The 25083-nt window shown below is 32.1% G+C and overlaps 1 protein-coding gene and 1 long non-coding RNA gene across 4 annotated transcripts in view; one reads left to right on the forward strand and one right to left on the reverse strand.

The window, feature by feature from the left end:
- The first annotated feature begins 5780 nt into the window (after nucleotides 1-5780).
- Nucleotides 5781-7555, forward strand: LOC124363236. The gene is made up of 2 exons (XR_006922531.1): nucleotides 5781-6390; nucleotides 6503-7555. It is a non-coding gene; the product is annotated as an uncharacterized LOC124363236 (long non-coding RNA).
- Nucleotides 7556-8373: 818 nt separating this feature from the next.
- LOC124363240 (protein tramtrack, beta isoform-like) overlaps nucleotides 8374-25083 on the reverse strand; it is a 46501-nt gene continuing 29791 nt past the window's right edge. For all 3 annotated transcript variants that reach the window (XM_046818418.1, XM_046818435.1, XM_046818426.1), the window contains exons 5-6: nucleotides 12514-12598; nucleotides 8374-9844 (exon numbers count right to left, since the gene is read on the reverse strand). In XM_046818418.1, coding sequence (XP_046674374.1) covers nucleotides 9618-9844; nucleotides 12514-12598 — 312 coding nt within the window. In that variant the 3' untranslated portion in view covers nucleotides 8374-9617. The remainder of the gene's footprint in view (nucleotides 9845-12513; nucleotides 12599-25083) is intronic.

Genomic DNA, 25083 nt, shown 5'->3' on the forward strand with positions numbered 1-25083 from the left:
TTTCAGTCTTTTCTTTATTTCATCCTTTTTCTACAGTAATATCTTTGACTTAACTTCTTTTAGTTTTCAACTGGTTCCTACTACTCCCTTTATATCAGAATGGCTAAGATCAAAGTGGGAAGCATTCAATATGGCCACAATAATCCTAACCAGTTGCTTCTGTAAACTCTACAGATTGCCATCAGCGTACCTAAATTAGTATCGATGGACTAACTCATAATGATTGCCAAGGCAGCATTTTAACAGACAGTGCCTAGTGCCTGTAACACAAGAATAAAATAATAATACACAAATATAAATATTACTTGTATATTAATAATATTTTTCTTTTTCTAATTATAACAGTCAACAAATAGATTTTTATCCTTGTTTAATCTGTCCTTCTGTATATCTTTTAAGTAAACAGTATTTATAAAAAATACTATAATTGCTAAAGATGAGTCGAAGCCGAATCTCAAATCTACCCAATCTTCAACAAAGATTTGGAATTCGAGAAACAATTGATGGGATTTTGGACATTCACATCTGCGGAGAACTTGGAGCATCAATTAATTATTATTGGTTGATAACCAGAAACACAAATTACCAATCGCTTAAACAAGTTTTTAACCATACTTTGTAAATAATATTTTGCTTAGTCAATATATTGATATATTTTTACCACAGCAACGTCAGTCTGCTTCGATTATTCATCGGACAACAGCTGATTAGTATTACGCAAATTATTGAATGCAAAAAACGTAATTCTTTGTAATTTGTGTATGACCAAACCCTTAGAATTTTTGTTAATCTAAATGACAAATTATCGTACTTTTGAAAATATTTTCTAGCAGTAAATATTTTCCATATTTATATCATACTTGGTATTTGAAAACTAGATAAACTAATTAACAAATTATTGGTTTATAAATAGTATTTTTCTTTCACTTAGTATTTTCTATATTTGTTTTTTTCATGAGAGTGCTACGTCAATTTGCTTGCAGACAACCACTGAGATCAGTAAAATGTGTTTTTGTTTTATGAAAAAACCGTAGATAAATAGTCAATTATCGTTCTTTTGTAGTTTAATATTTGTTTGCAGTTTAAGGGTAACCCAATTTTTTCTTACTTTATAATTTTTGTACTTCTATAACATTCATTTATAAAATACATTATGTATCCTTTTTAATATTTTTTTAGTCCCCCCCCCACCCCCCCCCCCCCCCACCCCCCCCCCCCCCCACCCCCCCCCCCCCCCACCCCCCCCCCCCCCCACCCCCCCCCCCCCCCACCCCCCCCCAAAGGAAATAAAAGGTATATAGACAATCCTTTGCAATAAAATTGCATAATTTTTCATAGAGAGCTAACTTAAGTAAAGATGTACATAATTTTAATTGGTATTTTCAAAGGCACTTATATCAGTCTATTATTCAATTTTTATATAATTAACTTTGATAAGTTTTAACAAACTATTTACAAGAGATTCCATGATAAAAAAGGAAACAGGAGCACCTTATATACAACCACTCATATTTTTATACAGTAAATCCTCACTAACTTGACACCTGGTAATTTGACAGTTCAGTGGGGTCATCAGTCAATAATACATTTTTATACTGGGAATTATTAACAGCATATTTGTTAATCTCTTGGTATCAGATGTATCTACAGACGGCATTTCATATCGCACATATTGTCAAAGTTCACAATTTGATACTCCACTTTACTTAACTTCACTCTAGTTGTCTGGCACTCACATTCAGTCTGGCATTAATGATCTCAGTTGTGTTCCTAAACTTAGTTATCATTGCGTTTAAAAACTTTACGTTTAGTTTTAGTGTTAAAAACCTCAATTTAAGAAAAGTGTGTGTTTGACACTGCAAGTGGCAGTGTTGATGGACATGAAGCTAGACACTTTAAAGAAACTTAAAAATAAAATACTTTTGGACTTAAATGTCAGGCAATGAATTGTAATTGCGTGGAAGGAAAAAAAATTGAATCTTAGAGAAAAAAAAGAATGTGTACAGAATCTTTTAAGGAAAACTATGAAAATCAGTGTTTTTGGATACAAAGGGAAAAGGGACATCAATATTAGGGCCTTTCCTGTAAGAGAAAGCTTTCAAGTCTTAAAAAGAATCATAAGAAGAAGGAAATCGTGAGTTGACAACAAGCAATGGTTGTATGGACTATTGAAAATGGTGTGAAACAACTTAGTATCTACAATCAAAATTTGATTGCAAACTCTGACAATGCACATGAGCTCAAGACAAAATTCAACTGTTTTATTGATGAAAATAGCCAACACAGATTTCAATTATGATGAAACCGGCTTAAACTATATGTTACTAACTAAAACTTTAGCTTTACAAAGTGAGCCCTGGTTACAAAGTAAAGAACAGGCTTTTCTTGTTTGTAGCAGTGAAACAGGAATATAAAATCAAACTGTGATTGATTGGAAAAGCATTAAGCCATGGGCCTTTTTAAAAATGTACAGTGCTTAGCTGATGGCTTTGATTTGCCAATTTGGTATCAATTTTAAATGAATGGTTTTTTTCAGCTTCATCCCTCAGTTCAGGAATTTGTTTGAATCCAAGAATCTAATGGAAGCAGTTCCCATCTTGGATAACACTGAATATGTAGTAGATTGAGGTATAAGAGCACTCTTTCTTCCACCACTCTGTCAGCTGATAAACCATGGCGTTTTGCTGCTATAAAGAAGAGTTATAGGAGCAAGCTTCTTTCACATTTTAATCCTGTCCTTGGATGAAGGTTGTGGTCTCTTAGCAAGCGGAGCAATTTATTGACTTGATATTATTAGCTGGATTCCCGAATCATGGAATTAATTACAGTCTAGTGAACAACTACTCTAGTGTGCCCATGGAGAATAGTTATGGACTATTTAGGCAGTGAGTTTGCAATGAATTACAAGAGGCTGAAAGTAATTCTAAACTGCATTATGAAAAAAGTACCTGGATGCCAAGGTACTTCACACAATAATGTTGAAGACAATGGATGGAACTACCAAAGAAATCTATCCACAAGCAGAAAAGATTACTCACAGTGATGGCATATGATACATAGAGAGGGTATGGCAGTATTGAGGAACAAGGTTGATCTGTAATTCTCTTCCTTCGTCACATTCACATCGCATTTTTATTTGAATTTTTAACTGAATTCTAAAAGGAGGAGGTAGAATTTTTCCAAACCGATTTGGAGGAATTTTTTTCAAACGAAAGAGGGCTAGCCCGATTGGTCCTACTTATGTGTTTTCTAGATTGCATAAGTACCTGACTAGAAAATCACTTTGGAAGTTTTATATATAAAACCATATGAAGAAGCCATATAAAACAATTTATGGGGATGCGGTTTTTTACAATTACTATGACACCTCAGAATTGCTCGGGAACATCACTTTTCATGTTTGAATTCGGAATTATTTCTCTGTTGGGTGCAATATAAAAAACCTTCCTGTAGTAACAGGACAGGATTGATTTTGGAGTTTTTTCCAAATTTTAATTTTCCAAAACACTATAAGTTACCTCACAGTTACTGTGGAAAGTTTTCTCATCTATATCAGGATTTCAAACAATGCTCTTATAGTAGTACTTTGAATACTCAGACACCAGGGAATACACCGTTGTTTATATACTAATCATTTGAGTGACATTTCTATTGGAAGCAAGGTGGAATCTGTCTTAGAACAGTAAGAAAAGAGAGTCCAGAAATAAGCATAGCTTACCCTGCAGACACTTGGAAAATATTTTTACTTGTATCAGGATTCTTCCAAGAGGCCTTTAAAACATGACTAAGAGCAAGGTGATGGAATATATTGCCGAGATGAATTTTATAGCTACAACTATCATTTACCTCATGGATGCCACGGATTTTTTCAGTACAACAGTATGGAATAAGTCATAGTTCTTGGTCTTGATTAAATTAATCAATTAACTCATTGGGGGAAGACATACGTGCTAGCTACGTACCGAGTGGTGTGGGATGAATACCGAGCTACGAGCTGATTATCTAGTCTAGTCTATGTTTACCATTCTTTAATGTTATGGGCTGTTCCAATTCTGAAAATATCAACTAGGTATTGTAAATATGATCGTTACCTACTACGAGGAAAATGCATTTAATTTTGTTTTTTCACTAGCAGCACTGAATTGATTACCTGTTCGTTCTGGTACTTTGTCATGGTTTTCGATTGTCAGCTATGACATGCGAAGTAACGTGTGTTGTTTGTTATTGTTTAAATGAGATATTGATCGTAATGGTTATAAGGAACTGTGTGACTCTGCATAGATAGTGATTACAAGTAGAATTCTGGTATCAGTGATAGAGATGGAAGTGTGGAAGACTTAAATATTTCCTGTGCTCAAAAACCGTTTGCCGATTCACGGTTTGGATAAAGAATTTAAACATCAAGATGAAGATTTTTTTGGATTATTTTACAATTGTACGGTATGTTTTATTATTTTTAAAGTAATTTTGTGTACAGTGAATAAAAATATCCAAATTTCCTAGGAAACAATAAGTTTAAGTAAATGTTCAGCGAAATCATAAAAAGCATTACATTTATTTTATTTTAAAACTTATTATTTTAGATATATGCATGAAAAGTTGTATGTTAAAAACAATGTCATATTTTAGGCAGAGTATGTTAAAGTTAGTTACAAAGTAACTAAAAAAAATAATACAAATTATATAAATATAAATGATTACTATGATATTAAGTTCTAAATGTGAAAGTTTCCTTTCATTGCTTATACATTATATTTAGAAGGACTGCACTAAGGGGGAAATGTATACAATATATAACTATAGAATTAATTGTTTAATACAAGCGTCCCTTAATATTTGGCACTGCTTTCAAAATTTGTGTTGTACAGGTAACTTTCATTTTGTCATATTAAAATTACTTATTTTTTAAGTCCTTAATTGCAGTACCAGTATTGAAAACGGTTTATTTTTATTAAAAAAAATTGTATTATGTTACAATAAATTAGATATTCAATACTGTATTAATATGTTATAATTAAAATTGTATATAAATTAGTATGAGGGATGGTTTACTAAAGTACATCAAATCACAAAAGTTGTAGTCAATTACAGTGTTTCCTGTTATTTAATTTTAATGTTCTGGATTACTTGATAACTCAACTGATAAGTTAACTGGAGTCAACTTTGAAGTGCACTCTGTGTCAAGTTACGGAGGTTCTAATGCATATGAATACTAATAAAAATAAAATAGTTAAATTATTGCTTTAGATTTATTTTATAATTTGCTTAACAGCTTGTACAAAACAACTATAATATAAAATTTGCTTCAAATACAAATATTATATTCATACTTCCAATAAATCTAATACACAACTTAAAAACTAGGAGTATCTGTAAATTGTAAAAATTAGAGGAGTATTTGTAAATCGTATTTAATTAAAAACTAATATTTTTGGTATTATAAATGTATACTACAATGCACAAAACATTTATACGAGTATATAAAATCGAAATAAGTTTAATTCTTATTTACTTAGAGCACCATTGATTTGAAAGTGTGCTTTATAATTACATCATTATTACTATTCATGTGATACCAACACAAAGAACTATTATTCATTACTAAAATTCAGTATTACAAAATGCAACATTTGAATGTGTTAATTTACACTTCATTTCTGTTCTATATCTTAGCTAAAGTAACTCAATGAAATTGTTTTTATTTAATACTAGAATAGAAATGGTTAAAATGGTTTAATGTATATTTCTGTACTATGTTCTGACCATAACGTAGGTATGATTATGATTTTACTTAGCCAATTTTTTAGGGTACTATTATTACAAAATACTTAAGGTTATCACCACTTTCCATTCAAACTTTTAATACACTTAAGTTTTTATGTCATCAAGACATAACTAAAACAACAAAATTAGGCAGGATAACAACTCTTATATCTTATGGTAAGGGATCTAGATTCTGGAACTGTTTACAAATAAGTAAGTGATTTGGGGACTATTGTAAATTTGAATTATGACACATTCATTGTAAATTGCTATAATAAAGTTGAACCGTAATAAATAAACCTGAAGAGACAGGGGAAAATTTGAATGATTAAATATTTGAAGTAAACAAGGTGTGAATTATTGATAGTTAATATCGCCAACTTTGAATGGTGCAGGGCCCAAGAAGGTTACTAAACTTATCCAGATTGTGTTGCTAGTCTTGACTATTTTTTTGTTATTTAATTATTTGTCTTATCTAAACATCATACATACAGTATATGGCCATCATGCACAGAACAGCAATAAGGAAAAAAACTTTATTGTATACTAAAATACTAGATAAGGAATCACATTCATAAACGCATACAATAAGAAATCACAAAACACTGTACAATGTAGTATACAGTGGTGGGGTCAGATTCATATCACGTCATGAAAGTTTTCATGGAAATTACTGGCTTGCCTAACAGTGCAGTTGCTATATGTAGTAAACAGGAGAATATACAGCCAGTGGCAAGAGGTGGGGTCAGATTCATATCACGTCATGAAAGTTTTCATGGAAATTACTGGCTTGCCTAACAGTGCAGTTGCTATATGTAGTAAACAGGAGAATATACAGCCAGTGGCAAGAGGTGGGGTCAGATTCATATCACGTCATGAAAGTTTTCATGGAAATTACTGGCTTGCCTAACAGTGCAGTTGTTATACTTTTATTTATTCACGTGCCTTATCTTAATCTTCCAGTTATAGTGTTCTTTGATTGGCAAAAAACCACAAAACCAGTGTATTGTTAAATTTGTGATATGTGCAGAAAATAAATAATGAATGAAAACAGAGTGAGCCGATGGTGTTTTATTTGAAAATTTGTGAAGTTACCTGATGATGGAAAGGCCTCGCAAGAATAAAAGTGATATTGGAAATGTGTATTAATTTACCAATGATATTAAATTAAGAATGTATGTTTAAAATCTAAACCATGAAATGTGGTTTTATTATTTGGAACTCTGCTACAGTTATACAACTTTGTTTAGTGCTATAATTTTTGTTAATTGAGAAAATGGTTACAACAAATATTATTAAAAGCAAGTAAAAGTTATATTATTAAACTTACAGAACAAATCTATGCTTTAGAAATAGTACATAAAATCACATGTAAACATTTTTATTTTAGAAATCTAAAATCTATTAGTAACATATAAATGAACAAAAATACAGTACATCATTAAGCATAGTACAGTAATAACTTTTCATAATCATAAATCTGAAAAAATAAAACATTTGGCAAGTACCTTCAATTACAACATATACCTTCATTTGAAATAAAAATAAAAATTGAATACATGTATTTTTAATGGTTTCTTTATTTTACACATACTTGCTTTAATCCAGGCTCACCAATAGAATGATGTTATTTAATTTTTTTAGAAATTTAACCCTTTTAGGACAACTCAGGTTTTAGATTTTTAATGCTATGAAGACTGTCCAGTTCTTTATTTGATGTTTGTTTTTGACAATGGAAGGATTGTGACGAAAACATGATTTTTTTCTAGAAATTTGCCATTGTTCAGTGATATAAAAAAAAATAGTAACACTATGTTTCGAGATCAGATTGCAAATCCTTTGTTTGAAGGTTATTTTTGACGATGGAAGGATTGTGAAGGAAACAGGATTTTTCCGGACATCAGATCAGATCAGATTGCAGATCTCGAAACATAGTGTTACTGACTTTTTGTATTACTGAACGATGGCAAATGTCCAGAAAAATCCTGTTTCCTTCAATGTCCAGTTTTTACTAAAAGTTTAGTAGTTTATGAGAAAAATACTATATTTCTTTTACACTAATGCAGACATTAAATAATTTCCCAACATTATTATTTGCATACACTCTAAGGAATAATTTTATAAAAGAAAATTCTTATCTCCGTGCAAACAATTATTTTACACAAATTTTGAAAATGATAAAAATATTTTACAGTCCGATTCCATACATATATTTACTTATGTATTAGTAATTTTAAGTCTTTAAAAATGTTTATAAAAAACTGTCTGCAATATGAATAAAAAGACTAATAACAGTACAAATATTAAATTTTAATTCAATAATGAAAAGTTACAAAAGGCAAATTAAGTTTTTATCTTTATAACATCACAATTTGATTTAAACACAACACTTCACAATAATACAAACAAACTTAATTCATAAATGTTGTTGGCTTTCGGATGTCATTTGATGGCTAAAAAAGTTTTCTCCAACTGTGTAATCTCTTTTTTCTCACATTATCAATCTTAGACATTAGATGATAACTCACTGCTAATATACTAAACAAATTCAAATAATGTCTGTGACATTCATGAAGCATACTGAATCATTACTGAGTACATTCACTGCAACACGAGTTATGTACTGACTTTAGGGCAGCCAGAATAGTAGTAATGTGCATTCGCTGTAGTCAATGTATTAAGAAACATTTAATGATACAAACACCACCAACCAATGTATCGTTAATTTTTCTAAGACTAAATGGCAAACTAACAATATATCGTTAGTTTGTCCTAAAAGGGTTAAAGGAATACTTCTCAGTATAAATTTTAGTGTATACAAAAAGAAAACTTTTAATGTTAAATCAGTTTCAGATATGATGTTCAAACCTTATTCCCTTGAAAACTTTGTCTGTTAATAACCTTTATCAGATCTAAAACTACCTCAAAGTTTACAAAGGTATATGATCCTGTAATAACAAGAACTATTATTTAGAACATTGTCTGAAAAAAGTATTTTTCGATCCGTTTCAGACAATAAATAAGTACCAATACAACTAATAATAACAATAACATATTGGTGGGAAAATTTTTAATGTGGTGGTTGGCTACATAACGTTATTCTAAAAGTCACAAAATAAATAACTTCTACATAAACTATAAATAATTACCAGGCTCTAGTAAATAAATTAAATTGATAAATTAGCTACTCAATTGTTTGTTCACTTATAGTATACTACATAAACTGACAAATAAATAATTTTAGACTACGTTTAAGTTTATAACTAGTAATACAGTAATGAGCTTGACTAACACACAGAACAACAGAAGGACACACTAATTAATTACTAAATAAATTTATATATTACATACTTATTTTGCTTTTCATTGCACGAAACAAGAAAATGTTAAAACCATTAAATCTTACTCTCAGAAATAAATAAGTTAGTAAAAAATACATTTTAAATGGACATTTCAGTTCTTTTGGTATCCTAATATTGTTTATAACAGTTTTATCAATGACATAAATTGATATTCATTATTTAAAAAATAATATTCATTTTAACCAAAATCTATGTAGTTAACTTTGAAATAAAACAGAAATAGCAATTAAATACCATTCAAGACATACATTAAATAACCATTTGTTCGTAGATTATAAAAAATTTTAAAAATATAGATAAATTTTCATTTATTTTTATAATTAGAATAAACAGTTTTTATTTCATTGTTTTATTTGTTATATAAATAATACCAATAGCAATTAAACGCTCTAGTGTTTCCAGCAATATTTATTGCTAAAACAAATAAATCCACACTAAAAAAAAACTCTTAAAACTCATAAATACAATAATCTGTACAGTGAAATGACAGAATCAAGAAGTCTTAGCTGACATTGGGCTTGATTTTTGTCTCAAATTTACAGGTGGGCGGTTGGACGGATATCCTCTCTTCTTATATTCTAGCCATAGTGTTCGATTGTTTAATCCATACAGTTTCGCTGCTTTACAAAAGCCTAAACTGCCTGAACGCACAGCCTCTAAGGCTTGAAGGAAGTTTTCACTGTCTTGCACTTTTGAACTGCTGCGCCTCCTTCCTGGACCTAAATGAAAGGATAGAATAAAGTAACTAACTGCATCAAATGAGACATAATTTAATTAACTATGTGCATGACCTCTAGCTGTGTTATTGTATTCTGATGAGTTACCACACCCTTGAGCTGTAAACATTGATTACAAGTCATCAAGTCACACAATAAATATAAATATTTATTATTAATTGGAATAAACATAAGGAGCTAGAGTGAAGTTTTATCATTAAATTATGGGACAGAAATAATTAAACATCAGGTTCTTACTTGTCATTGGTAAGTTCCTTTGAATTGATCAATTTCAAAAGAATTGACCAATTGAGGACCAAGATTTTTGACAGTACCAAAAATATATAGGGTTCATGTGAAGACTAATGCTAAACTTTCTAAACCCATAATTTGGAAAACATATTTTACTACTTTGTTTCTTTTATCAACACTTTTAGAAATAAACATATTTAGTTAACATAGATTAGTTTACAAATAAAATTCAGAGTTTGTGTACTTTTATAATTATACTTTTTTTTTAACTAATTTTATAAACATTAGACGAAATAAATGTACACAAAACAACACTAAAGATACATTTTTCAAGCAAGAGCCGTATTGTTGAATCCTTTTGTTTCCTTATTAATCCTTTTAGGACGAACAGGCTGTTTATAGCCTGTAAAGAAAGTTAAACGGGAAAACGTACTAGTCTTACCAAAAAAGATGTGTGAGCTACCTTCTTTCCGGTTTTGTTTTAATTTTTGAGCCAGGAAACATTGTAAAATCATGATTGTATATGCTAAAGTATGTGTCCTTTGACATTTTCACAAATACATTATACAATCATGGTAGTAATGTAAGTAATCTATATTTTTTATTGTGTAACAACTGTTGCATTACATGACTCCAGGTGTATTGTTAGACAGGTGATTGTGTTGTGCTTTTTTTATCCTTACTTAATTTGTATTTTTTATAATTTGTGTTTTTATCCTTACTTAACAACCAATCAGCATAAAATATTCTTATAGAACAAGGTAAGAAACTGAAAAAATGTTGAAACACAGTAAAACAATTATTATACATAGTTACTGTTGTTCTTACAATAAACTAATGTTAAACAAAACAAAACAAACATAACAAAAGAAATAAAGTTAATTATTTTCAGTATTTTATCCATTAGTATTATAACGTATGCAATTTTATTGTGAATAATATGGTAAAAGATTATATGTATATCTTTTTTAAAACCGTACTTATAATGTATTTACAAAACATTTACATTTACCCTATTTTCACGTTCGTCTTCTTTAGCACACAGCTTGAAGATATATTTCTATACCTTTTTAAAATTACTAATTTTACAAATCACTGTCACTTTAAAAATAGCAATGTACATTTTACGACAAAAAATATGTTGGTTGTAGAAACATTTCTAAACCTACTCAAACATGTGATGAGTATTGTTCTAATGCAATGAGAGAAGGTAGAAAGAACATAAGAGCTAAAAAGCTTACTCCGAATTACCATTATGATCATACATGATTTGATGACTGCATCTGAAGTAAAATTCATGAAAATAGAATATTTATAACAACCTCATTTTCCACAGCACTTCCTTAAGTGTCTAGGAAGTTCTTTATAAACTAATCTCTGAAAACTGTGATCTTATTGGGTCCAAACGAACCACATAAGTGTGATGTTCCATGGCCTCATGACAATGAAGGTGATTCCTTCAGGCCTTGTTAAGTCAACTTGACATTGGAAATGATACATTGGTATTGCATATCACCTTTTAATTGAAGCAAGTCAATGGAATAAAGGCGTACAATATCTCATTTTCAGGTCAAAACCAAACACAATAAAAAATCCTCACATCTGTTCTCTGGAAGAATTTTCATAATGGCTCTAGCATGAGGAACAACTAAAAACACAGATACCTATTGCTGTAAAATTGTATTTCTTCATAAAAGTCTCACTCTACTCTCCAGATCAATAATTTAACGGAATCTTTCAGCTAGATAGAACACTTATAGAACAGCCCTGAAATTGTATCATAGAACTTCCGTCTTTATTAGCACTTCATAATCACCTTGGTGGCAAGCACTACAATAATAATGACAAAATCCGTAACTCATGGTTATCTGAAAAGGCAGCAGTAAAAGAAAATTCAAGATTTAATTCTGAGATGTGACAAATGTGTGAAAAAAGTAATTATGTGGGGAAATGAATATATATATATATATATTTATTATGAGCTTAAATGTGACACTCTCAGATTACCGAATGTGGTTACATCCTGTCACTTAGACCGCGCCGCTATCCCAAACCATTCAGCGATCAGGTGCCTCTGCAACTTACTTCCGAACCACCCTCGTAAATCGCTTTTGAAATAAATTTCCTCTTGTTTAATTTTAAAACTCACCTCGTAAACCAAAACAAAATTGTAAACAATCATAATCATGTAATGAACTTTTTTTATCCCTGTGAATTCATACAAGACACAATACTTTCTAGTAGAAAAAAAGCACCCTTCAACTGGGAATGCTGTTATTTTGTATGAAATTTTTAATGTGGTGAAAAATAAAATAAGTGCATTACCAATTCACACAAGTGAACCATGATAAACACAATCTTCATAAAGAGATTTTTTACTACTACATCCTAATTGATTATTTTATGTTGTGGGTACTTACCAGGCTTATTGATATGTGGTAATATATTGTGCATTGATTGATCATGAAGCAAACCCAGGCCACCGTTGTTCATTTCCTGTAATCTCTAAAACAGATAAACAACAGACCATTATAATTTACCTATAGCCTACATGATGTATATTTAAATGATAATCTTTTAATTTTATTTGATCTGTCATGTACAAACAAATAACAAAATCATGTTTGCCTGATTGTATAAACATACAATCAATTTTGAACAGGTAAACATAATATGGCATGCTAATAAGCAAGTAAAATGACTTATTGTCTTATAGTAAACAATACAAAGTCACAGTGATCATTGACAAAATCAGATGCTAAATGACTTTTACAGTATTCATCATCCACAAATACTGTAATAAACTATGGCAATGTTTTAGGACTCCTGAATTTAGTACATGATTACTCTAAACCTCTTAAAAGTGTATTACATAACTTAAGAGAAGAATAACAAGCTCCTTGTTCATAATAATGTTACATTGAGAATCAGATAGCCTAACATGGATTCTTACATTTTGGCCAGTAATGGTCAATCACTTGGATATTGTTTTATGTAATTTCTAGACTATACTCAGGTGGTAGTCTTGCGGTGTACAAGCAGAGGGTGAGTACTCAGTTGTTCTGAATAGATCTCTAAAAGAAGCTGATCTTTAACAAAAGCACAACATTATATACAAATAACCTGTCAATAAACTCCCTCACTCCAAAATATAACTATTCATCACCAAGTTTAGAAAAAAACCTGATAGAAAATACCTTGCCAGTGATGAAGAGGCTTAACCCTTAGCACTTGAAAGGCTAGTAGTACTGGCCACACCAAGGTTGCAGACAGTTTGCGTTAGTTTTGCCGTAGTTTGTCCTCGCAACTTGTATGGCCTGTACAGATGCTGCTTTAGCATCCCCTGGAATAAGCACCCCTTCGGACTTTGACGTCACGGCAGGGGGGTGCTAATTTAACGCATGGACCTGGCTCAGTCACTGAATTAGCACCCCCTAGCATTCAACTAGCAACACAAGCAGATTTGTCTTTAGAGGTTTAATCGTAAATATAATAGTTGTTATCTGGATTTTTGTGACACTGTCACTTACAAGCCACTATCTACGATTGCGTTTAAATTTTGGATAAACAATGAAATAATATTTCCCTCAAATATGCCTAATTTCTCAATGGGCACATTTTCCTATTTTTGTGAAACTTTTCACTCATGTCTTTGCTTTCTTATTTTTTTCTAAATATCACTAACAGAATTGACTAAATCATATCCATCATATATTCTACTTCTGCTAATTCTTTAAAATAATATGTTTATAAAATTAATTAACGCACTGCTTAAGATAAAAAAATACATCAATTTACAGTTTTAAACTTCCATGCACAGGTCAATAAAGCCCATGAAAGCTCTTTTCTCTTTAAGTTTCTTAATTATACAGTAATAAGATAGCAAACTAAAACTAATGATAAATGCTGTTTCTCTTTGTTTTAAATTTTAATTAGATTTCTTAATTTCGATATGTGGATTCATTCTTATGAGATATAATATTTTTATTATTGTCTATTAAGTTCTTTCATGTCAGCTATAAGAATTCTTAAAAAATACCATAATTTATTATTGTTCCTCTTTAATATGAGATATTTACAGCTGTATGCACACTAATATTCATTTTTGTGAAAATAAACGCTGTTTTTTATTTAATTTGATATTAGGTTATTTTGTTATTTTAGTAGGACAAAAGCAGATATTTGGAATATTACATGAGGTAAAATGTACAGTTAGTCAAGTATTTATACTGTGTCATTTTTATTGTACAGGCATTGCTTATTGGGTGTCCTCACCAATAGAAAATCTACTAATAGTCTAGTTAAGGGTATTCACTGAGCATTATCAGTGCAAATTTAATCCAATCATGAGAACTCTATGGATCATGTTTCTCGATACAATTGAAAGTACTTTATTTGTATATGAAGCCATGATAAATTATTTATTGGATTTCATAGCTTCACGAAAATGGAGAGTTTTTTCTAAGTTTAACTATCTCAAATTAAAAACTTATATAATTTTGTTTACTTCCCAGTAAACAATTTAGGCTCGTATTAGACAAAAGAGTTTACTGTTACAGTATAGAATTGTTCTTTACAGAATTTGCAGATGGCCCAAAACTTGACCTACGAAGGGACACACCTCTGAGTAAAAATTAACCGTATGTACAAAGTATTTTTGTATTTGGCAAATTATTGATGTACGACTGAACCTCTAGTCTTATTACATTTAAATGACATTTAAATATGTACTGATACATAATGAATTTAATGTTTCACATTTAATTTTACATTAAAACAGTTTTTAATTGACATTTATTACAAACAGAAATAATTTTTCAGCACATCTCCCTTAGATAATCACTCGTAATTATTTGCAGTAAAAAACTAGATTATCATTTAAAAAAAATTAATTTTACTTTAAAATAAAGTTGTATTTGAATGCCTAGAGCCTAGTTTTTTAACGTAAGCATATTCGATGAACAGTATTTTTTACTATAGATAATTATTGTTTTTTAAATATTAAAGTCAAATCATAGCAATATAATAAATATACCTATTAACAAATCACAATATGATTAGATTTTTATTGTTTTATTCAGTACTTATTCTTTACATCAACAAGGTATAGACGCTGATTTAGCATCCCCTAGATTTGTACGGAATAAAACTTTTAAAAATACATACCTATGTGTAGACTACTCAAGAATAGTTAGCACACATCTTCTAGTAAAATTTTCTAGGTTTCTATTCCTTCTTTCACTTTAGTGTATAGGCCTAACATGCGTCATTCATCTTATTTGCACTGTCAATGTTTAGAGAAGAATTATAGGCTAATTTAAAATTAATGCTTTACTTGAAATTACTTTAAAATAAAGCCACTCAATAGGTTTCAGCACTCACCATTCATTATAAAACAAAGAGAATATTATAAAATAACTGCTATGTTTCACTAAAGCTAGTTTCGTAAGGCCAGTGGTGCTGGCCTTACGAGCTATTGACGTATTATGTCTTGGCCAGAAGAGCTGGCCATATGAACTCTAAGGACAAATTATAAATACTGCCTTCGAGTGCATATGGTTAATATGGTTGCTAAACTAGAATCAGCTGTTCTAGAAGAAAATACATCTTTAAGAGGATGGATTGCCATACTGGAGGCCAAGTTAGCTAGTAGTGAGGCAAAGACAGAGAAAAGATGGAACAGGATGAATATAGATATCAGAAAGTAATAGAAGTCAGTCTAGTGCAACTGAACGAAACACAAGCAGAGGTTGACTAAGAAAATCAAACAATGTTAAAAACCTTTAATGAAATAAAACTATACAAACACTTCATGACATAAAATTTAACGTCGAGGCACTTATCGATGGACTAACTAACAATGTTACACACTTTAAACAAACCATTGCATGCCTCAACTGTAAATTGATCAACCAAAATAAAACTATTCAATCAACACCCAGTCATTTCACAGATGCAGGGAATCAGACCTTACCTAATAATATACCAACATTGAATTCAATAAGGTCTAAAGAATTCAATAATAAATAACATTAGTACTCTTGATAAATATACAGACAGTCTGCTTAAAAGTATTCAAGAATATAGCACCTTAGACTGAAAACTTTAAAACAACTTAAACAATGGGTGATGACAACCCCCTAAATATTGAGTACCAACATTATTGCTAACCCAACTGAAGTACCAGCAAGTTGAAATATTAGCTACTGTCCAAGAACTGGATAGAACTTTTAATTGCCATTGTCCTATTAGTCAAGAGACTTAAAGTAAATCTGCCAAAGAAACTAGTAACAGAATCCCGACCACCCAAAAAACATCCCCCATCTCTATTCAAAACTAACTGTTCTCCTTCGAACGACGATGAAGGTAATGAACTTAAAACATACTTATTGCGGCCGATGTCCATCAGCCTGCTACTGCATTTAAGAGTAATAATATCGAACACCTTTACTTCACTACGGAAAAAGCGTAAACCTCAGGCAGGCGCCATTAAATTATGGGAAGGGCAGTCATACGAGGACTTCTTCAAAGAGCACATCAATAATGTGAAGACAGCTGCCTCTTTGGGCAATAGCTCTCATAAATAAACTCTGAGAAAACTCTTCAGATCCAGTCTAAAACATCAGATGAAACCACACTTCACATGCATAGTAACTATCTTGTCATTTTTTATTCCATCGTCAAACAACAAAGTCAAAACACAAAATGATATTCACAACCAAAACATTTGTAAACTCATTACTGGGAATACGCATTTAAGAGAAGAACAATTAAGAGAGACTGTGAAACCTCTGGATCTACATAGTACTCGAAAGATAGTTCACTAAGTTAAACAGACTGACAGCAATGAACTCACAATCTTCCATCAAAACACAGACAGAATCAAAAATAAGATTGACAGACTCGACCACCTGCTCCACACAATGTCCTCTGATCTACTGATTGTTACCCAGCATGACCAAAACCATATTGGTATGACAACACTGGGCTCTGTGAATAAAGTTTGCATTTTGCAAGCAGAATATCCAAAAGGGAGGAGTGGCAATTCATAAACACTCCAGTTTAGAGAATGAAGCATTTAAAAACAACCCAAAATCATGTGTAATAACCTAATATTTTTACCATAAACAAAATTGTAAAGAATAGTTCATTGCTAGAGATTATATTTACTAACATGCAAGGTTTCAGAAAGAAATTCGCCTAAAATTTATTTTTGATCATTTAAAGCTCCTTTTGAATTTGTTTGAATGATAAATGAATTGTGAATAAAAATATATAACAATAAGATGTTTTAACAAAATTAAAAATCATTTTAGACAGTGACTTTTCTATGGAAACAAAATAAAAATCTAGTTTAATTTTATTTTGAAATTTCAATACTTTAATAATAAGGAGCATTTAAAACACTCTAAAATCATGTGTAACAACCTAATATTGTATAATAAACACAATTATAAAAAATTAGTCTAGAGTGCTAGAGATTTTCTTTTGCTAAAAAAGCACAGGACTTTGGAAAACATTTAGCTAAAGTTTATTTGTCACCATCAAAGCTCTTTTTTAAATTTCAATACTTTAATGATAGAACCCTTTTTATAATTATATATATATATATATATATATATATATATATATATATATATATAGAGAGAGAGAGAGAGAGAGAGAGGGTGGCCAAATTATTAGACTAGACATTCAAATATACGAAATTTTAAGTTATCTCGTAACTATGCTTTATAATCCTGGAATATATTGTTATTTTTCATATATTTGCATTCATTACATTATATTAGAACTTTATATTTCTATTTGAGGCATTGAAGTTAATGTCATATCCAGTTGGTAGCACTTAAATCAGCTGACGATTTTTAGGCAATTTTAACTGAACATAAACTCAACTTCTGTATGTATCTAATATTGGTTATTCTTGTTTTTAGTGGGGTTTCCTTGTAATATGAGCTGGTAACAGTGTTAGTAGTGGATTCTGGTTGTAAAACCGTCAAAGGTTGTGTGTTTTTTTGGCTTTTAATATTTTAAGAATACTTCAAGAGTGAGGCCACTTTTTAACGGTCATGGGAAAAAATTGTGTTTTTTCTCATAAGAAAAAAGCTTCAGTAAAGATTCTTTTGAAAGAAAGATGTTATTCACAAACTGAACTAGCGTAAAGGTTGGGTATTTCTAAAAGATCAGTAAGTAGGATCAAGTGAACCTGTGACCAAAACCTAAGTAATCAGACGCATCGAGTTGGAAAATGTGGCCGCAAGCCCAAAAGGAATGATAGATTGGTCAGGAAACTAAAGAATATTGTTAAAACAAACAGGAGACTTACCACAAACAAATGGCTGACCAGATAAACGAGTATGGAGCCAATATTTCACCTAGAAGTGTGAGAAGATTGTTAAACACAGAAGGACTCAACGCTCGCAGACCAAGGAAAAAGCGAAAGATCACGTCTACCATGGCAAAAAAGCGATTAGAGTGGGCTAAAGGCTTAGACCATTGGACAACAGAGTATTTGGAAAAAGTAATTCATAAAATATCTATGTGCTGCAAAGGAGACTAATTCCACAGACTCAAGATTGGTTTCCAAATGGGGAGTTTATTTTTAAGAATGATGGTGATCCATGCCATAAAGCCAAGACAGTAACAAGATTTCTCAGTGAATCAGACATCAGTGTGCTTCCTTGACCAGGTAACAGCCCTGACATGAATCCAATTGATAATTTGTGGTCAATTGTCAAGAAAAGAATGCTAAAGAAGAAGGTGACCACACGTCAAGGGCTTGTGAATTTTTAATTAATTAAAGTGTGGTACCACATTGAAGAAATCAAAGAGAACTGTACAAAATTGGTCCAGAGCATGCCAAAGAGTTTTGAAATGTTGATAAAGAACAAGGGTATACACACAAAATATTAGTTATACAATTTGGTGTACACAGATATTTAAAAACGATTTAATAAAATAATTTTCCCCGAAAACTAGTTCTAGTCTAATAATTTGGCCACCCTCTGTATATATATAAATTTTATTAAATTAATTAGATGTTTAGTTCAATATTTAGTGTAAACCAACACAAAAAAGTGAAAGTGAAGCTTTCTAAAAAAACTTCACAAATTTAACAGTTAAAAAATATTGGTCAAAATGTTTTATTGTTTTCTGTAAACTTTAATTTTCTCTTTCAATGATATTATTTTTTATTGTGGAATAACTTTTTCTAATTCATATTTTAATAGCGTTTTTAAGTAAATGATTGTGTATATATATATATATATAAGTTATTTAGAAAGATTCACTTTCACTTTTTTGTGTTGGTTTACACTAAATATTGAACTAAAAATCTAATTAATTTAATAAAATTTCTATATATGATTAAGAAAACAAATATATATATATATATATATATATATATCTGCAGGTCTCAGAAACCTACTTTGATTAAAGAGCATCTTCTTCTGGTTCTTGTAATATAATTATTGTCCAAGATATTTCCAATGCGATTGTTAGGTTTACCTTGTCCCAATGAAGAAAATATAAGCTACTACATACGTAGGATTAAGAAGACTAAGGTCAAAAAGCATCTACTTTCGGTATATGGGTAAATCCTTACTAAGTTCATGCAACATTTAAAAATAGTAGTTTATAATAGGTTTTGCATTATATAAGTCTTGATTTCGGACAATAGCCTGGTAAAGAATAATTCATTGAGGCACATTAGTATTTGTTCCTCCATTTTCCACTATAAAAAAACCTTATCACAATGTCAAAGAAGCCAACAGTTTCAAGTATTTTATATGCAAACATTCACAACTCTGTTCATACTTTTATAACAGCGTTTAAATAGTATTTCCAATGAATTAGATGTTTGAATTTGTCACCGGTGCTATCTGGAACAAGAGTTATTTAATAACTTTGTCATTGCTACCTGCATTAACATTATTAATCAAACATTGTATAATATGTTCTCAAATTTCAATGTAAACAAATATTTAAGCTGAAAGTGTCAACAGCTGTTTAGTGTCAGTTAAATTTGGATTATGAAATGTAAGTATTATTATTTGAGGTGCCTAGAATCAAAACCCGCCAAGTCCATCTCAACAAATTTTCGGAAAAGTGGAGAAAACTGTCACAAACAGACTAATCATAAGAACTAACCAATTTTTGTTACCAAAAATTACATAATTTTTACTTTAATATAGTGACAATGTATGATCAAAATCTCTACAATACTTTCATAAAAATTTAGTAAAATATATAATCAATATTTGGATCTGGTGGATTTTGATTCTAAGATTGGGACTTGGTGGGATTTGATACCAAAATAAACTAAGGCTGCAAAAGGGTTAAGCTGTAAAAGGTTTACTAATGGTAAAGTTTACTTTGTTTACACTTTATTTAGGTATAGGCTTAATAAAACAAATCTTAAGTAAAAATATTAGTTTTAATTATTACAAAAAATTGCATCTCGTAAAAAATGTAATGTTTTTTTTTTCAAAAGTAAACACAGCCTTTATCGTTTTACTATAACACTATTCCTGTATCAATTTCCTCATCAACAATGATGTTTTTATTTTCTTCATTGTTGTGACCTTCAGCTTTTTGGTTTTCCAAATCGCGATAAAATTTTAGCATCTGGTGGCTTCTCCAGTCTTCTCCAAAGTGCTTTGCGAGCAGTCTGGCAACATCCTTTACCTTTGCAGATTTAAGGCCAACCCCCTTATTGATGGTTTTTGGGTTTATGTGAGACATATCAAAATTTGGTTTTGTGACAGATTTTGCAGCACAACCTTCAGTTCTATAAAAGACTTCACCCTGGACCAGAATATTGTTCTGTTTTAACATGATCCTTTTTCAGGGGTTGAACTTGAAATGCCACAAGTTCGGGTTTTTTTGCACTTTTTCAGATTCAGACTTCCAGTCTTTAACCAGGATAGTGACTCCAACATGATGAATGGTTCCATGTTTCCCCAGAACTTCTTCATACTCTTTTGGCTGAAGAATAGTGTCCTTCTTTTTCAAATCCTTCTCAATTAATCCAAACACCCTATCAGGTGGAAGAAATGAGTGTCCAACTACGGGAAATGTAATTTCAATACAAGTGACATGATCAGGATCATCATATATCAGCCATTTTCAAAGCATAGCAATGGGGATTGTATTTTTGTTTTGCCTCCCGCACCCATCTGCAAAACACTTTACTTTTGTTTTTTCCTGGAAACCTGCATTCATCAGATGATTGTAAACACAAGAAGAAATAATATTGGCGTTTAATTATTTCCGTTTCCAGAAAAGTTTTTGTCAGAGGTTTTCTTCCTAGCTAGTTTACCAGGGCAGATAGCTAAGTTAGTGCCCACAGCATCCCCCATTTCGAAAGTATGAGAGCGATAATATGGTGTGATAGTTAGTATTAAATGTTCATTGAACAAGACAGAGACAGAGAATAAATCATCTCTGAAGACAAAATTAAGATTAAAAACCTTCAAAACAGTATTGAACTTCTCAAAAAAGACAATGATAAGCTAAAACAAGGACAAGTTCCTAAGTCACTAAAAACTACTGAAACACAAACTAATGATGAAAAATTAAGCTTAGATGGCATTACCCTCTGTAATCCTATTTTGACTGAGTTGACTAAAATAAGGAGAAGACAGGAGCACATGGATGACTCTTTGAAATGCCTACACGAACAATTCGTAATTATATCAAACTCTGCATACAAGGACAAGCCGACAAAAGATTGTCAGTATATTCACCAGGACACCTCAGAGACAATCCAAGAAGAATTCCCAGGAGTCAGTCAAACCAGGAGCCAAAAACAGAAAAACACAATGCAGACAACTCTAAGGACATCAAGCGAAGAAACTGTGCGGGAGGATCTCGGCATTGTGTGTTCGGGACCAAGCAAAACAACCTTACAGCTCCCCCATAACTCTCCAAAGCAAATACAAAATTTTAAAGTCCATAGTAAAAATTCCCCCCGCAGCACCGACGGCAACAAGATAAGAAATTTGTTTAGCGTCTCCCTTCAGATTGCCAAAAGCAAATCAAGCTCAATTACCCATGTCTCATCCACCCAGCGAATTGCCAGAGCAGAACAAGACGCAACTAAAAATACACAAGAAATTGACCGGGAACAGTTTCCTGCAGGAAATGCCTTCAAGGTGCACAAAGGACCACCTTGCACTGCAAAAATCCTTCTGCCCGGTGAAAACTTTGAAGACTTTTTCAATAAGAATATTAATACCATTTCTTTTTTAGAGCTGGCACATCGAAAAGAAAAAAACACCATACCCAACCCCAAATAAGCAATACAATATCCATCCTTCACCAGAACACAGATAGGGTCTCCAATAAAATAGACTGTCTTAACACCCTTCTGGACAGTTTACAACCAGACCTAGTTATTCTAACAGAACATGGACAAAGAAAGGAGACAATAAAAAATACAAGGCTAATTGGATATGAGTTAACAGCTGAATACTGTAGGAAACGTCATCTTAAGGGAGGAGTTGCAATCTTTGCAAAAGATAATTTGAAACACAACGTTGACATGGTCGATATGTATAGTCTGTGCGAAGAACTAGTCTGTGAGATTGCAGTAATTAAAGTAAAACTTGGTAAGTCATGTATGTACCTTGTTGGAGTTTACAGAAATCAAGGAAACACTGAAATAAGCCTAGAGATACTCTCACAGGTGTTAGAAAGTATTCCTACAGACAAAATTGTAATGATAATGGGGGATATTAATATTGACAGCTTAGTAAAGAAGAATGACTACACCCTAATGAAAGATATATTAAGTGGACATAATATACAGAGACTAGACCTCCCACCAACACGAATAACATCAACCTCTGCGACCTCAATAGACTGTGTTTGCACTAACATTTAGCCCAAAGACGTTAACGTAGAGGTAATAAACACAGGAATATCTGATCATACTGGGCAGGTCTGTACTATAAATTGTGAGAGTAAAAGAACCCCCTTACCTATTAGTGAGCGAAGAAACATGAGTAATAATAATCTCCTTGAATTAAAGCGGTTCCTTGGCCAGCAAGATTGGGCGATAATCTATAACACAAATGATGTAGAGGAATCCTACAACAACCTAAACAGGACTATGTCACACGCAATAAATATCACGTGTCCGCTAATTCGACAAAGAAACAAAAAGCCCAAGCACATTCTAACAGACCAGACCGCAATGCAAATAAAGAGAGAATTCCTTAAAGCTCAAGAGTTATATAATACTACGGGAAGTGAAAACTATAAAAGAATTGCAGCACAGCTCAAAAAAGAGTATGATCTGAGGCTGAAACAACTAAGGCGGCAAGATCACATAGATGCAATATCAAAAGCTGATAACAAATCAAAAGCACTATGGCAGATTATAAATTCTGAAAGAAATTCAAAAGAAGAAAAAACCCTACCCTCTTCTCTAGACATTAATGGACAAGAAATCAAAAACCCAAGACTGATTGCAGACCACCTTAACACCTTCTTTACAAATGTTGCCAATGAAACGCTTCAATTGAGTGGACAACTTGACGAACGAAAGATATTGCCAGCTGAAAACCTGAACATTCCAACCCTAATACTACATCCCACCAATAGACAGGAACTAGCAAAACTCATCCAATCTCTAAAGCCAAAAAGCTCCGCTGGCTACGACAATATCTCCACAAAACTTTTGAAAACATGTAAAGAAGAACTGATTGATCCCCTAATGGATATTATCAACAAATCATTCAATTCAGGAATTTTCCCATCTGCACTAAAAATAGCCAAAGTTTATCCAAAATACAAGCAGGGACCCACTACTCAAACAGCCAACTACCGCCCGATATCATTGATACCCATCTTCTCAAAATTAATTGAAAAACTTGTGCTGTCCAGACTCATACACCACCTATCAATTAACCAGCTACTGACACCTGAACAACATGGTTTCCTGCCAGGCAAATCAACAATAACAGCACTGATAGGTCTAGTGGAGTTTTTGGCTGACCAATTGGAAGACGGAAACACATCCACTGCCATCTTGCTTGACTATAGTAAAGCTTTCGACTGCCTTAGCCATGACCATCTCCTATCAAAATTGACTACTCTTGGGATACAAGGACAAGCTCTTAACTGGTTCAGAAGTTATCTCACCGGACGAAGACAGATGACTGAGGTGAAGTACACAACCAGGGGTTTAACACGCCAAACAACATCAGGGCTGCAAACCGTCACCCGAGGAGTGCCCCAGGGATCTGTGCTCGGGCCAGTCCTTTTCATTCTGTACACCAATGACTTCCCCCGATACATGGAAAACTACAGCAGCACAGTAATGTATGCTGATGACACTGTGCTCCTACTGAGTAAAAAACAACAAGAAGACCTTGAAATAGCTGCTTATACTGCCGTCAACATGGCAGTACAATACTGTCATGGTAATGACCTTGTCGTGAATGAGAAAAAGACGAAGCAGCTAGTTCTAGGAAGGCATAAAGACACAACTGGAAGACTGCCTGAAGTGGAGGAGAGCAGTACTTCAAAATATCTCGGGGTGGTAATTGATGACACACTGGCATGGACCCAACACATAGACTTTCTTTGCAAAAAGCTCAGTGCGGGACTATATGTAATACGCAGGATGAAACACATCAGTGACACCGTAACAGCTAAAACTGCCTACTATGCTCTCTATGAGACTCATCTCCGATATGGAATAGTAGTCTGGGGAGGCACCACAAGGGGCAATATGCAGCGGGTACTTGTCCATCAAAAAAGAGTCATCCGCATCCTTGCAAATTTACAAGCAAGAGAATCCTGCAGGCAGGCTTTCCAGGACTTGAAGATTCTCACCATAGTTAATCTCTATATCCTGGAGACTGTCACGCAAATACACCTCAAATTCCCTGAGTCTATTGCAACTGGAGCAGACTATCACAACTACAACACCCGCCACGCCTTGAATTATTGCCTCCCTGTACATCATCTCACATCCACAG

This window comes from Homalodisca vitripennis, chromosome 1 (genome assembly GCF_021130785.1).
Source record: "Homalodisca vitripennis isolate AUS2020 chromosome 1, UT_GWSS_2.1, whole genome shotgun sequence".
NCBI classification, from domain to species: Eukaryota; Metazoa; Arthropoda; class Insecta; order Hemiptera; family Cicadellidae; genus Homalodisca; species Homalodisca vitripennis.